General features: G+C 38.6%; 1 protein-coding gene across 1 annotated transcript in view; it reads right to left on the bottom strand.

Moving 5' to 3' along the window:
• LOC124555382 (probable chitinase 2) overlaps positions 1 to 17,143 on the bottom strand; it is a 324,834-nt gene that overhangs the window by 139,142 nt on the left and 168,549 nt on the right. The window contains exon 3 of the mRNA XM_047129277.1: positions 10,832 to 10,991. Within this exon, the coding sequence (XP_046985233.1) occupies positions 10,832 to 10,991 (160 nt within the window). The remainder of the gene's footprint in view (positions 1 to 10,831; positions 10,992 to 17,143) is intronic.

Below are 17,143 nucleotides of genomic sequence, written 5' to 3'. Positions count from 1 at the left end.
TAGTTTCCTACTTCATATATATTACCCTTCTTATGCAATGGTTTTATTTTCGAAATTTTTAATCTTTGTAGGAATGCCCCTTCTGTTAATGATATGTGAGAGTGGTTCTGCTATGACACTAGCACATTTAATTATGACTGTCCCTGGTACCTCGTCAGTTCCAGAGGACATTTTATTCTTCATTGTTATTATTATCTTAAGAACTTCTAATTTATTTGTGGGACATAGCAATATTTAATGACCACTTTGCTCTCTTTGAAATGTGGTACTACTATTACTAACAAAATGTTTACTCAGATTGACTGGAGTGTTTATGAAATAGTCATTTATGTAATTTGTTACATCTTTTAATACATCATCTTGCTTTTTAACACTTTCGTTTGTTTCCTTTTTTACTATACTCCTATTTATTTATTTATTTGTCCATATAAATCTCTTTTTCAGGACATATATTGTACACCGGATATTGGACAGTAAACCTTTTTAGTTATTGGTTTTTCAAACGTCAAACATACATACTTTGAATTTTTATGACAAATTGGATCTATACAGTTAATAATTACAAAATTTTGAAATACTGTATAGTTATAACAATCAAAGATACAAATTTTTTCTTGCATAAGATACTGTGAGATTGAATAGTAGCAGTTTTTCAGAAGGTAGGCTGTCACAGACTTTTTAAAGCTTTGTAGTTCAGGAAGAGATTTTATGTCTTGGTAATCTGTTGTACAGTTTTGGTTCAAAAAATGGTTCAAATGGCTCTGAGCACTATGGGACTTAACATCTATGGTCATCAGTCCCCTAGAACTTAGAACTACTTAAACCTAACTAACCTAAGGACAGCACACAACACCCAGTCATCACGAGGCAGAGAAAATCCCTGACCCCGCCGGGAATCGAACCCGGTAACCCGGGCGTGGGAAGCAAGAACGCTACCGCACGACCACGAGCTGCAGACGTACAGTTTTGTTCCTGCATGATATACACCTTTTTGGCATAATGTGGTGTTACAATGATTAACACGTATGTCACTGTCTGACCTGGTACTGTAATCATGGACACTTTTGTTTTGAGGAAAAAGGTTTTCTTTTCCCAGTATGCTTTTCTTGATATGCATGACTACTTCCAGTATATAAATGCAGGGAAGGGGTAGATTCTTTAGATATTTAATGAAAGGTTTGTATGGTTTTCTGTTGCTCACTTGTTTCATTATTCTTATAATTGCCTTTTGTTTCCTGAAAACTGTTATGGCCTGGTGTACATTTCTCAAGAAAATGACATTGTACTTCAGTATTGAATGTATACGAGCAAAGTATAAAGCCCTAACTGTTTCTCCACTAGTATTGTTGCAGAGAATTCTTACTACATAGCTAATTTTTGCTAGTTTTGAATTTAGGGATGTGATACGAGTGCTCCATTTAAGATTTTCCCGGATATGAATCCCAAGAAATTTAGTTTCATTGACAGAACTATTGTTCTGGTTATCTATACATATTGCAGGTTGTACCAGATTTTTATTTTGATCAGTGTGGAAATTCATGAGTACCTTTTTTTGAGGATTAACTATTAGCCTGTTTCTGGTAATCCATTCAGACACTCCTTTTGTAATACCTTTTGCAGATGCAGTAAGATTTTCTTCTTTATTCCCTTCAATAATAGACTAGTATCATCTGCAAACAGTACTGGTTCAGAATACCTGATGTGTGATGGGAATCATTAATGTAGACGAAAAAACGACAGGGACCTAAAATGAAGCCCTGTGGAACACAATGACTTAGTCCACATGGTTCTGAAAGCTGTACCTCGCGTTCATTTCCTTACATGTACTTAATTTCAGTTACCTGAGAGCGATATTCCAAATAGGATTTAATCCACTGATTTGGTGCACCTCTTACACCATATCATTCGAGCTTCCTCAGGAGTATAGAATGATCAATCACATCAAAAGCTTTTGTTAGGACCAAGACTAAACCTGAGATATTTCTGTGGTTGTCAACTGCATTTAAGATATGGTTTATCAGAAGGAAAATGGCTGTTTCAATTGATTGCTGTGGTCTGAAGCCATGTTGACATCCAGAAATAATACTATTCTTGTTGAAGAATATAATTAGTCTTGAAAGGAACACTTTTTCAATAATTTTCGAAAACTCTGACAATAGAGACACAGGCCTGTAGTTACCCATACACTGATGATCACCTTTTTTATATAGGGGTATTACTTTTGCCATTTTCAGTTGCTGAGGGAAGACACCATGGATAAGGATGAGTTGCTTATGTCCAATAAAGACGAAATTATTTGTCTAGCTGTTATTTTTATAATATAATCTGGAATATCATCAATACCAGTTGAATACTTACTCTTCAGTGAATTAATGGTATTTAGGAGCTCTGTTGGGCTTACTGGACTGAGGAACATGGATATATTATTTATTTCAATAGATGAAAGTTCTTTCCATGTTGTATTAGGTGGATTTCCAAATTTTTCCTTCACTAATTTTCCAGCAACAGTTGCATAATAAGAATTGAAACTGTTTTCAACTGCCCTAGGGTCAGTGACATTCTTGGAATCGTGTGATATCACAATATTTTTGTGAGTTGTCTTCTTCCCCATAGGATCCTGCACAGCTTTCCACATGGACTTAGTTTTATTGCATGACTTCATAATATATTTGTTATTTTCCTTAATTTTTGCCTCTTTTATGACATGTTTCAAAACTAGCTTGTATTTTTTTAAATAATTAATAAATTCTGGACTGCTGTGAGTTTTCGACAGCAGAAAAAGTTCCCACTTCCTTTTACAAGATAATCTAATGCCTGATGTAAGCCAGTTTTTGAATCTATCTGTACTTTTGGAAATCACTTTCCTTTGTGGAAAAGCTATGTCAAAGTTATGCTTGAAAATGCTAAAAAAAAATTCCATCTTTTTGTTGGTAATAGAGGTATTATATACTTCTCTCCGAGATTGTTCGCTGATTAGGTATTGGAAGTATTCAATATTTTTCCAACTATAAATTCTTTTACAGATAACACGTTCTATATTGGTCGAAATGTGATTTACAGGTATGGTCAGTTGTTGCCAAAGGTGGTCACTATAGCCGGTATCAAAGTTTTCTGATGTACACTTGTCCATGTTTACACATACCTGATCAAGGCGAGTGACACTAGTTTTTGTTACATGAGCTAACAGTCAGACAAAGATTGTAGGCTCTTATAATATTTAAAAACGTTTCCCTGTGAGGGCTATGGCTCAGAAAGTCAATATTAAAATCACCACATAGTACCACTGTTTTCCCAGTTGTCTTAAGTTTGCCTAAAGCAACGTCCAATTTTTTGAAAAAAAAAAAAAGAAAAAACATTTATTTTGCTTACAGGAGATCTATACACATATAAAATAATAGTTTTTTCAGACATTAACTCAACATCAGCGATTTCAAAGTCTTTTTCACAACCAAGTTTGCAAACAGATGCTATACTCTTATAATCTGCATTTTCTTTTACATATATACAAGTTCCCCCATGTTTTGATTCCATTCTACAAAAGCAGTTTGCAAGGTTAAAATGCAATATTTTTAAGTACTGAAAATACTCATTTTGTAACCAATGCTCACCAAAACATAACACTGAAACATCTTTCCATTCACTATTGAGGAGTATATTTATTTCATCAACTTTGTTTGTTAATGACTGTACATTCTGGTGTACAATCTTGAGTGTGTATTTGCAGTTTAATTCTGCATCACATTTTTTTGTGATACAGCCTATTTCCCTAAAAAATGTCTTTCGCCCTTTTTATAAGAGATCGCATCTTTCTTTATGACCCATTTGTCCAAAGTACTTTGGACTGCTTCTATATTATGCCTATTGTAACACAAATTTGCTAGACGACAGATTTCTTCAACCAAAAATTATTTCCCACTGTGATTTGAATGTAGGCCATGGCCAGTGTGTATGGACCTGTCTAATGTGCTTATGTTTATTAAGTTCACATACAGAAACTTTTTGCATACAGCATCTATCTCTTTTTTTACTCTTTCTATTAATTTATTAACGCATGACCAAGGAGGTAGGTCGTATCTGTGTGGTTGATTTACAACAGCTACATTTGTTTTCCCTAATTTGGGTAGCACACTTTCAAGAAAAGTGATGAGTTCACTGCCTTTGTCTCTGGCAACATCATTTGCACCAGCACAAATTACGACACAGTCCTTTGGGTGAAGGTTTTCACATGATTTTACCACTGTTTTTGTCACTTCTACAATGCCTGCTCCTGGTTTGACAAAGGCTTGGACACTTGCGCTAATTTGTGTATCTGTTACCTTTTCTGCTATCTGATGTCCATGATTATCGGCAAAAATTATCACTTTTTGTTCTTTTTTGCACACTTGAGGACAGTCGACAGATTTTTATTCACATTTCTTTGTTTAGGATGCGACACGCGCGAAAAATGAACAGTGCACGGCTGTTGTTGTTTGTAATTATTATCTGGACTCGTGTTTCTGAATGACATTGTGGAATCACGTTTGTCATTATAACTATTTGATGCACTTACTTTATTATTTCCAAGTTTTGTGCTGGTTTCCACAGTCGTTTTCCTTTGATTACATCACTGGTAGCCGATATTTCTTCCAGGTTCAGACGATGCTCTGTTTGTTGAGCTTTACAGCCAAGATGTTGCAGCAGTTTCTGCAATAAGGCTACAGTCCTTTTAAGTTCACTGATTTCACTGTTTTTTGCAGTTAAAATGAGACGAAAATCATCGCAATGTTTGCATATCGATGTCACTGAATTTGCATTTGCCACGGTTTTTTCACAAGATTTTGATCTTCTAATGATTTCGTTTGCGTTTTTTGCTTTAACTTCGCAGCAGTAACATTTCCCAGGTCGAACCAAGATACTTTTTTTGCACTGAATACATAAAGGCTCATTCTTTTTTACGTTTTTCGTGGAACTCGATTTTCGTGAATCTTTTTTCACCACCATCTTGCTTTCGACTTGTTTGCTGTCCCTATGATTACTTTATCATTGTGCACTGTCTTGGCTGTTTTAATTACTTTCTTATAAATTTTCCCATACGTCTTAACATATTCTGTAAAGTGAAAATCTTGGTTGTGTTTTCTTTGTTGATAGAGAAGTTTTATCTTTTGACTGGATACTCTGATAGCTGGTGTTATCCATTGGCTGCTGTTTCTTGGCATGACATTAATTCTTGTCAGTTTTTTTGGAAAACACATCTCAAATATGGGCATGAAAGTATTATAAAATGCATTGAATGATTCATCAGTTGACGATTTTGAGAACACGTCTCCCCAGGTTTCTTTTGCTAACAACTGGATAAAAATATTAACCTTTTCTGGGTAGAAGTGCCTTTTATATTCCCACTTGTCCTTAACCACCTCAGGTACAGAAGCACCTATGCATGTTAGTAGTGTGTTGTGGTCTGAAAGACCTAAGTTTACGTTTTGTGCCTCAGTAACATCATTTTCGATATTTCTAAAGATATTATCTAATAGGAACGAAGATGACTCTGTTATTCTAGTGGGGTCTGTGAAGAGCAGTTTCGTGTGAAAGCTGTGTAGGATACTCAAAAGCTGTCTTTTTTCTTCATTTTCAATTAACTGGTTGATGTTAAAATACCTACATAGTAATAAGTTCACTTAATTGTTATACAAAATGTTTAGCACTGCTTACAAATTTTTTAAAAAAATATATGTTTTTGTCACCTAGTGGTGACCTGTATATTGATATGACAATTAGATTTTTATGCTTCTCCTCAGATTTTAGCTCTATGGCACATGATTCAAAATGTTTCTCGATATTTAGATGGTATGTTTCAGGTCTAACTTTATGCTGCAGCCCAGCCCTAGTATATATGCATACTCCACCATTTTTACAACACTGCGGCAGTAACGAGATGCTAATTCAAAATTGCTTATATTTATAAGACTTAATTCACTGACCGTGCACCAGTGTTCTGACAGACTAATAGCTACAAGAGATATCTACAAAGTTGTTTATGACGACTTCTAATTCTAACACTTTATTATTGAGGCACTGAATGTTTCGACTCATTATCTTGAAAGTTTTGCAAGTATTTGTTATTTTGTTAATACCTGATTTCTGACGCTTATCTGCAATTTTTCGGGCTGATTTGTCACAATCTTTGCCATAAACAATCATCACTAAGTGAAGCAGCTGTACCCCTCCTCAGGCAATCAACACTGCGAAGTTCCGTGTCCGCTGCTGTTGGTGACATGCTTTCTCGTACACTCACTGTTTTTGCTGTTTTTTACTGTCACTGTTTCTGCTGGAGGTGGGGCTGTTGCTGTAACTGATGTTGTCGTTGGTGGTGGTGGCTTCTTTTTATTCTGCAGGTGACGTTATGCCTAAAAAAGTCCTGGCGTGTTTGTTGAGTATGGCTTCTACTTCTTGGTGACGATCAAGTGGTGAAGTTATTTTGGAGCTCGCAAAATTTGTGCTTCATTCACCACTGTCCTTTTCGACTTGAACCATTTCGTAATTTGAGGCTGTTTTACGATTTGATTGTTCGTTTCTAGCCTACTGGGTTTAAACCACTTCGTAATTTCGAACTGATTGGGGGGCTTTATTGTTTGCTGCTCGCCAAAAACGGTTTTTAATTTGCCTTAGGTTGCTACTTGTCTTGGTTTCTTTATTGTCAGGCGAGATACTAGTAAATATTTTATCAGCAAGAACCTCTTTTCCTGATGCGTTTAAATGAAGGCTGTGAGCTGTATAGAACCTGCGCTCTAAAATGTTTGTGTCTATAACATCAACATTCAGGAAATGAGTACATATTTCCGCGAAACTCTTGTTAGCGACACTAAATTCGCGGTTTACGCATGACCAACTCGATTAAGTCATGACGCTGTGGGACATTGACAAAGAGAACATTTGTGTGAGTTAAATTATTTAGACAATTTCTCAGTTCTGTGATAGCCTTGTATGATTCATTTCTATAAACTTCATTAGCTCCTCCGAGCAAAACAACAAAATTATCCTTAGTGAAGCTAGTTACTTCATTAGACTGTGTTAGGGTTGTTAGTTCTCGTAATGAGACCCCAGGCTTCACGAATCCAGATACCATGAAGTTGTATTTTTTCGGTAACACTGCGGAAATTCCCCGGGCGTGACTATGGTTCAAATGGCTCTGAGCACTACGGGACTTAACTTCTGAGGTCATCAGTCCCCTAGAACGTAGAACTACTTAAACTTAACTAACCTAAGGACATCACACACATCCATGCCCGAGGCAGGATTCGAACCTGCGACCGTAGCGGTCGCGCGGTTCCATACTGTAGCGCCTAGAACCGCTCGGCGTGACTATCCCCTAATACACAGATCTTCTCGCGTTTTCCAATTTTCGCACTCGGGGAATCAATTAGCAACGGTCTGTTTACTTTATGCGATTCATTTCCAAACTTTTCGGCTCCGACTGACGTATTCAAAGAATCTTCAGCAGTGTGCACAATAAAGTTTTTATGCACTTATGACTGTCTTTTTTTAAGCACTAGAGTTTCACTGTTTTTACACACGGAAGTTAAAGTTAGCTACGGTCTGTTTACTTTTTGCGATTCAAATCCAAACTTTTCGGCTCCGACTGATGTTTCGAATGAATCTTCAGCAGTGTGCACAATAAGGTTTTTATGCACTTGTGATTGACTGTTTTTAAGCACTAAGATTTCACTGTTTTTACACACGTAAGTGTTAGTGTTATTTTGAGATTGCACTTCCTGGGAACAGTTTTATTCCGTTTCCCACTTGTTTCCTGATGACGAATCTTCTTTGTTCATCAGCGCCTCACAATTCGGGATTGAAGTTTCTTCATGTCCGTTTTTAAAGCACCGATTATAAATTGTAAACTGGAAAAACGTTCATTAAGCCTTGAAATTTCGTCCTTAAAATTTACACGCGTTTTCTTTTTACCACCGAAATTTACTTTTTTCCGCGGAGAAGCACGATTTACTTTGACACTCGCCACCATCTTGGGACTGTGAATGGACAATGGACAATGAGGAAGAAGGTTTTGTGCAGTGTTACATGTGTTAAAGTATGTTGTTGTTATGGGCTTTCCTCCTCTTGTCTGCCATACTTAAATCGCATTAATGTAAAAATGCTTGCTGACATTGTCCTCACATGTTTCATGTTTCAGTGTTATTTCTGTATGGTTTCAGAGTTGTTGTCTGCTGCTGCAGGTTTTGTTTTCACGTGTTAGTTACTTTTGCTGGGGCAATGTTTTCCTGCTTGTTCTGTTCCAGCAGTCAGAGGGTAGTGTTCTTTGCAGTCACAGTTCTCCCACCTGGGTGTTGTTTTAAATTTATGCAGCTAGTTTGTTAGTAGTTTGTGTTTTCTCTGCACAGTTCAGGCAGTTTGTTAAAGTGTGTACTAGTGTGATTTCCCGTTCACATGGCTGGTCTAAGTTGTTTTCAGTATAGTACGGTGCAAGTTTCTCATTTGCTGGTGTCATCCCAGTCACTCCAGTTGTTGTTGCTAGCCCAACCACCGCACACCGACAGCAAGCCGTGTTGTGCCTTCTCGCAAGTTTTGCCACAAGACCTGTCAGCGTCCAGTCCTTGGCTGCGGTAGAGGCCCGTCGCTCTTCTCCTATGTGGAGAACGCATTCTTGTCTTGTTCGGATAGTTTCTTGTGTTAATTAGTGAGTCATTTCTGTATTTTCATGTATGCAGCATTGACATTTTGCAAAGTTTCTGTGCTATTCTTGTGTATCAAAAGTCACCGGTTCTACACCCCACGCTCAGGAATCTTGTTAGTTCTCGCTTGCATTCTTAATTAGTGGTTGTGTACTTCTTATATATGCGTAGTGTGTTTGTTGCGTTCAGTGTGCGTAGAATGCAAGGTTCTGTTATTGTATTTTCTTGGTCAGTTCCTGGGCACATTTTTTCTTTGCTGACTGTATTGTTGCTCATTCCAGTTCCTTGGACTGTTATAGCTGGTGGCAAGGGCTTGCCCCATGAGAACCATATGTCTTTGAGATGGCAGTACCATCTCTTTCTAAGGGGAGAGAGATAACGTATCCTCTCAGTAGTTGTTTCCTCCATACACCAGACAGGCTGTGCAGCAGCCATCCCAACTGGAGGATGTGCGTAAATGGCTTTCTGTAAAACAGAGATATTTTTCTCGTACGGCACAGGCTGTTCGACACGGAGTTAAATGTCATCTCCACAGTGTTTAGAGGCGCCAACCTTGCCGACAGGCTATGTGCCTGGTGCAGCAGAGAGTGCTGTTGGGAGGGTACTATTTTGCTATTTCGAGTGACGTGCCCTCACAGCACCACACGGATATCCATCCACGTCTGACTATTTAGGCCACCACCAGGCTGTGCACCCTACACCTCAAGTTGGCAACACTAGAAGTTCTGTTTGGCCACATCAGCAGTTCAGTGCAGTGCTACCAGTTAGCAGCACCAGTAGTTTTGTATCAGCATTCCACACCGGGACACTTCGTCTAATTCATCCTGTTTCACACCAGGAGTACCAACACAGTAATGTCCCGGGTCTTCAAACTGCCAACTACAACGACTGGGGTTTATCGTGTAGGCACTTCAGAGGCAATGTCACAGGAGAGATATTTACGTTGTGTAGATATTCGTGTAAGGATATTATAATTGAGTTTCATTTTGTTAACAAAGTTATTCTTTTAAAAGTGTCTTTGACCACTTCTCAGTATGAGGATATGTCCCTCTACTTTCCTACTTCATCTCCCTCTACTTTCATACTTCATCCTCATCTATTTCCTTACTTATTTCATCTTCACCTACTTTCTTAATACATCTTCACCTTCTTTCTTAGTTCATCTTCTATGAGAAATGGTACTTCACTCCAAAATGCTTAGGGTTTTTAAAATTTACACCTTATTAGTTTTCCTGCCATATATGCCTTCACTGAAGAGAGATGAATGGCTTAATGAGTCGTGATTATTGATGGGGACAACGTGGAACATTCTACATTGTTCTCTCACCGAGATTCTAATACTTGTTAATGAGATGTCAACTACATATCAGTGACATTTCAATGAAGAGTGCTTGTGCAGTACATTTTTGTGTTTACATTGTTACCAAACAGCGAGGCCATCGGTCCCGTTGAATTAGATAAGGACGGGGAAGGGAGTCGACTGTGCCCTTTCGAAGGAACCGTCCCGGCATTTGCCTGAAGAAGTTTAGGGAAAGCGTGGACCTCTTAAATCAGGATTTCTGGATGCGGGTTTGAATTTTTGTTATCCTGAATGCAAGTGCAGTGTGCTAACCACTGCGGCACCTCACTTGGTTTGTTATTAGCAAATGAAAGAGGGAGAGAAGTCCATTGCTGGTACATAGCTTACTTCTCCCAATAACATCAAGGGCACTGGTGACCTTTATATCCCCATCTGATGAATGGATCATTATCATCTGTTACCTCTATGAACCACAGAGCAGAAAACAAAAATTTAACCCAAATCAGTGGCACACTGTCTGGTAACAAGGAACTGCATTCACACAACTGTATTTTCTTGTGATAAAAATTTCCTTACCACCAGGATGAAACCCCAGGTGGGATCACTCTGCCCGCTCCCCCCCGCCCCCCACCCCCCACCCCCCCCCAAAAAAACATGCAGTAATCAAATTTCCTATACGCTAATTTATATTTACTGCAATCTTCTTAGTAAATGGTTGTTTTTATGTCCGATTGCTTTTGTTGTGTAACAGTAAATCTGAAGATAAATTTCCTGACCATATTCAGCTAGAGATGAGAACATAACAACTACCTTAATTTACTCATCTATGTTTATTCAGTCTATTTAAGCAATCTAATAATCTTACCTTAAGAAATTTACAACACTTCTTATAAATTGTTGTCTAGTTGTTGGAGTAGATGCCATGTGGGAATAATTTGCAGAGCCTTCATTCCAGCCACCAATAGCAATGGAGACTTTCAGGTGAGGGTACTGGTTTTTTAAACCAGTTATCTTCTTGTAATTACCTACACAAATGTATTACAATATTAATAACTATGTCAGACTTTTTTTTACTAATAAAGTGAGGAAGGATTACCATTCTCAAAGCATGAAAGATACGGAATGACAGTGAAAAGAGTAGAAGGATTTTTTTTTTATATTTTTGTAACAATCATAATAATCAATTCAGCAGATACTTCGTTTAGTTCCTATGTAAGAAATAGGATGCAGAAATCGAAACTAGGATGTTTGAGTAATGCAAAGAGGGACATGACATTATCAACATCAAGAGAAATCACAACAGGCACTTTGCAGGAAACATGACTGTTGCTGCTCTTACATTAATGAACTACCATTTTATTTTAATTATGAGGCAGAATCAGTTTTTGTCAGATGAAACAAGCATTATTGTCAAGACAAACAGAGAAGCAGAAACAGAGTAAATAGCAAATGCTGTTTTTCTCAAAGTTATTCACTAGTCTTACGTAAATGATCTAAGCTTTAAATTTAAAAACAAGAAGAAGAAGAAGAAAAAGAAAACACAGTACATACAATTTTGTTCTGTAAAAAATACCCACCACCTTTTAACATAGTTTAACTCACTAACAAAAAATTGTAAACAAGGTAGAAAGAAGAAAGTACTTGGGCATATATTTTGATGTAAACTGAAACTGGAAAAAGTTTAATAGTCCTGCTAAAACATTAAGGGTCAGCTACTTTTGCCATAAAAATAATGGCCAAAAATGATGATCCAGAAATCAGTATTTTAACATCTTATCATTCACAGATGTTCCATATTTATTTATTCATCCCCTGCATAGGATGTAGGTATACAAGATATAGGACATTTATATGCAGAGCAAGATACAGATATATATATATATATATATATATAAGATATGCATATATAAAAGATATGCCTGCCCCTCCACAAATATTGAAACTAACTGTGAGAGTAGCAGTGTTGCTATCTGTATAGCAGAAAGTTTGTCTTCCTCCACATTTTAGTGGTCAGCATGGCTGAATGCCATGCAATGGAACTGGGTTCGATTCCCAGCTGGGTCAAACACTTTCTCTGCTCAGAGACTGGGTTTTGTGTTGTCTTTTTTATCATCTCATCCACATTGACATGCAAATCCCTGAGGTGGCGTCATCTTCTTAGATGACAGGTGGCCAGAACCCCTGCAGATGGGGCTCACAGCCTAGCCACATGCATAATCATTATCATAGCAGACAGTTCCACCTGGAGCAGCCATGACTAGAAGTTGCTGCCCAGCACACACACAAGACCTGGGAATAGTCATTGGTCCATTACAAGAAATAAACATCAATCTCAGCAGTTTTTAACTTACCACTTATGCCTCCATTCCACTGATATCAGACTACAGCTATTACTTCAATTTTATGGACCTGGATTTTTATTTGGAACTCTTATTGCAAGTGCTGTTGTTTAATATGATTCTGACTTTGTTATTGGTACTGATTTGCATTCATGTTGCCTGCAGTCATAAAGTCACTGTCTACTGCATTTAGCCGGCCGTGGTGGCCAAGCGGTTAAAGGCGCTACAGTCTGGAACCGCGCAACCTCTACGGTCGCAGGTTCGAATCCTGCCTCGGGCATGGATGTGTGTGATGTCCTTAGGTTAATTAGGTTTAAGTAGTTCTAAGTTCTAGGGGACTGATGACCTTAGAAGGTGAGTCCCATAGTGCTCAGAGCCATTTGAACCATTTTTTTTTTTTACTGCATTTATGGCCATTGCCTTAGCTCTGATATTGGTTTCCACGTAACATGTGGTTTGTTTCACTTACCTGCTTAGTTTGTATCAAGCTGAAACATAGAAGTAGTGATGACGACTCAAACCCTTCCACACTACTAGTGAATCCATAGACTCAATGCTCATCAAATTGTGGCAGCAGCAACTGATGTTGCAGCAGCAAATTTGCAGATAGTTCAAGATAATATGAAAAGAGTAAAGCAACTTCTTGAAATATACAGCAGAATGGGACAATGCTAGTAACAACATCAACACCACGGACTGGTATCTATGTCTGCATTGTCATTGGATTGGAATTTATCGTCTGATGATTTTACTAGACGGTAAATTACAGTGTCATCTGCAAACAATCTAAGGGGGCTGCTCAGATTATCACCTAGATATTTATGCAAATCAGGAACAGCAGAGGGCCTATGACACTACCTTGCAGAGTGCCAGATATCTCTTCTGTTCTGCTCGATGATTTACCATCTATCACTACAAACTGTGACCTCTCTGAGAGGAAATCAGGAATCCAGTCACACAACTCAGACAATACTCCATATGCAAGCAGTTTGATGAATAGTCACTTGTGAGGAACAGTATCAAAAGCCTTCTGGAAATCTAGGAATATGGAATCGATCTGAGATCCCTTGTCGACAGCACTCATTACTTCATGGGAATAAAGAGCTAGCTATGTTGCACAAGAATGATATTTTCTGAATCCGTGTTGGTTATATATCAATAAGTCATTTTCTTCAAGGTGATCCATAATGTTCGAGTACAGTATATGCCCCAAAATCCTGCTGCAAATTGAGGTCAGTGATATGGGTCTACAATTCAGTGGGTTACTCCTATTTCCTTTCTTGAAAATTGGTGTGACCTGTGCAACTTTCCAGTCTTTAGGAACAGATCTTTCGTCAAGTGAGCGGTTGTATATGATTGCTAAGAAAGTCGCTATTGTGTCTGCATACTCTGAAAGGAACGTGAAGGTATAGCCTACCATCTGGACCGGAAGACTTGCCTTCCTTAAGTGATTTGAGTTGTTTCGCAACACCTAAGATATCTACTTTTACGTCACTCACGCTGACAGCTGTTCTGGTTTCGAATTCTGGAATATTTACTTCGTCTTCTTTCGTGAAGGAATTACAGAATACTGTATTTAGTAACATCGCTTTAGTGGCACCATCATCGGTAACATTTCCATCGCTATCGCGCAGTGACGGTATTGACTGTTTTTGCCTCCGGTGTACTTTACATACGACCAGAATCTTTTTGGGTTTTCTACCATATTTCGAGACATGTTTCATTGTGGAAACTATTAAAAGCATTTCGCATTGACGTCCACACTAAATTTCTGGATGTAAAAGCGTTCCTGTCTGAGCCACAGTTTTTGAGCCATTAGTGTTGAGCCATGCAAGTCTGTACCTCATACTATTAATCCCAGCTATCGTCGTTGACTGAGACATGGAATTTGTCTGGTCTGCCAAAAGGGGGCAGGGTGAGCAGTTTGGAGAAGGTGGGTCACCATGAGAGAGCTAGGATGAGGGCGCTACTCTGAGTTGGGTCCTTTTCATCATGCTGTCGGTGCAGTGTGAGCAAAGAAGAAAGGGCTGTGTGACAACTGTGTGTATGGAATGTTAGAGAAACTGCTGCAGAAATGAAATAGATCTATACTTTAGTGAGGAAGCATGTTAAGCTAATTTATATTGGCTGACCTTCATTGCCCCTATGGAATCTGTGGCACTGAGAGCGATCCTATTGGGAGCAAAAGCTGAAAAACTGTGCCTGTTCTTGGTATGTTAATATTTCCTCCGTTGCTTGAAGGTTCCAACACTTCTTGTGTGGCTCAGAGTGACTGTTGACTTTGTATTACATTGCTCTGCTATGATGAATGTTCATAATCCCTTCTCAGTGGACGAGTTTCAACATTGCAAAAGAATATAACTGTATTTGTCCTACCTAATTCTATTTCTCATTCACTTTCACTAGCTGCATCCGTGTGCTCACCAAAAGTTTCAGTTTTAGTTCTAGTTCAGACTGAGTATTTGCCTTGTATCTAGTGGTGGTTTTACCTATTGTACTAGTAGCCAGTGTTAAATAAACTTAGTTCCACTTGTTTTGTGTGGGTCTGGTTGAGCCACCATGGAAGTCACCCTTGGTCAGATAAAGTGAGAGTGTGTAAATCAATGGGTGGCTATTGGTCAGTATTTATGTGTTATCCCATCTAAGCAGATATAGCATAATCTAGTCAACAATTGGCAATATGTAACTATATGCCTTAAGGCCCTTTCTACAGATTTCAATTTCGGTATTTAATGTAGTTAAAAACATTCTTAGACATCTGTTATTGGAATTTTGGTGCCATGTCATACTGAGCAATATAACTGTAATTACTCGGCATTATATAATGTGATTAATTACTTCTGAAATCAGTTCATTTAGCATTTAATGAAAACTTCTTAAACAAGTATTCTTTTTAAAAAATGTTATTATTATTAACATTTCAGCACTGTGCCTGGTTTTGGTAATTTAACAGTTACTACTCATTATAAGTCACTGCTAAGGGTGTTGAAGTACTGTTTAACCTGCCTTAAGGAAAATGTTAATAAAAGTTATTGTTGTCATTTTGCTGCTCTGCTGTATTCCACAGTTCAATTTAATGGTGACTACTCATTAGCATTGAAGCTGATAAGTCACTGGTGACGTTGCTGAAGTATTATTTAACCTGCCTTAAGGAAAATATTATTAAGATTTATTTTAGTCATTTTGCTGCTATTTTATATTACATAGTTTAATTTAACAACAACTACTCGTTAGTATTTAATCTGATAAGACATTGCCAAGGTTGTTGAAGTGCAATTTAACTTGCACTTTAAAAAATTTTCTTGGAAGTTGTTATTGTAATCTTAGGACTGTGCTACATTCCACATACAAACTGTAATCGTTCATTATTTGTGTTCCTTCGCATTTTATTGTCTTGAAGCTGAGGCCTTAATTTGTAAGTACAAGATTATCAATAAACCCTGATATTCCTGTTAAATAAAAGATTATTCCTGGCACCCAACACTTCCCTGCCAAACCCGCCCCCCCCCCCTCCCAAATCTGCTGTGAAAGATGGTAGCACCCTGGAACTCTTGAAGAACTGGGTGTAACAAACAACAAAAAGTCCAAGGGAGAGTGCCTGAAAAAACACGGGAAGCACAATGCAGGGACAGCAGATGGAGGTCTTGACGGAGGGAAGTGAGGCACATTCAGGAGGACATCACCCCTCATATGCAAAGAGAATGGGAAATGTGGGACGATTACGAAATTGCCAAATGCTGATTGCATAGGAGACCAAGAGCTGGGACCATGAAATCTGATGAGAGATGATCCCTGTTTTGGCTAGGAGACTGTCTATGGGACTAGTCCAAAAGGCACCAGTGACCAGATGCAAGCTGTATTGGTGGACTGGGCCTAATTGTTTCATAGTTGAAGGAGAAGCCAAGCCATAACCTCGTAACCACACTCCAGTCATGACGAAACTAAGGTCTGGTAAATACAGATAAGAGTAGCACTATCTACACCCCAAGAGGTGTGGACAAGGAAGCAAAGAGCATTAAGCTTTCACATGCAGCTAGTCTTCAGGTGATGAATGTGGGGCAGCCTAGACAACTTTTTTATCAAAAAGGAGGCCCAAGAAACAGGAGTGTGCTATGATGTTCAGCTGCTTGGTACCTAAGTAGAGTTCAGTGTCTGGAGGGACTGTGGTATGACAGCAGAAATGCATGATCGACATTATTTTAGCAGAGGATTGGAAATCATGTGAAAGAGCTCATGCACATGCCTACCATATCGCACCTTGAAGCTGGTATTGAGGAGAGACTAATGTGTGGGAGCTGTACCAAAAGCAAAAAACATCAACATGCAACCCAGGGATGACCAGTGGCCCAACAGAGGTCACTAGCCCATTGTGACAATGAGAAAGAGATTGACACTGAACACAGAGCCCTGTGGGCTGCCATTATCTTGGACCTATGGGGACTTGAGTGAAGTGCTGACTCTAACTTGGAGCAACTGGTGATATAAAAACTGATGGATAAAAACTGGTAGTGGGGGCTTGAAAGCCTCATCATGGAGGATAAGTAAGATGTGATGCCAAGCAGTGTTGTATGCCTTAAGCAGGTCAAATCAGACTGTGGTAAAGTGTTGGCATTTAGAAAAAAGGCTGTTGGGTTACTGCTTCCAACCTAAGCAGATGGTTGGTTGTCCTCCCATTCCGATGGGAGGACAAAGCATCCCAAGATTCGAGAATGCAGCATAATCTGCAGGCAACCATCCTTTCAAGCTGCTTACAGAGTATGTTGGGGAGACTGATTGGCTGGTAACTGTCAAGAGATGTTGGGGTCTTGCCTGGCTTAAGGATTGGGCCAATTACGCTA

The sequence above is a fragment of the Schistocerca americana genome, chromosome X, assembly GCF_021461395.2.
Source record: "Schistocerca americana isolate TAMUIC-IGC-003095 chromosome X, iqSchAmer2.1, whole genome shotgun sequence".
In the NCBI taxonomy this organism is placed as follows: Eukaryota; Metazoa; Arthropoda; class Insecta; order Orthoptera; family Acrididae; genus Schistocerca; species Schistocerca americana.
The sequence above is the reverse complement of the archived record's forward strand: the minus strand, read 5'-3'. Positions and strand labels throughout refer to the sequence as shown.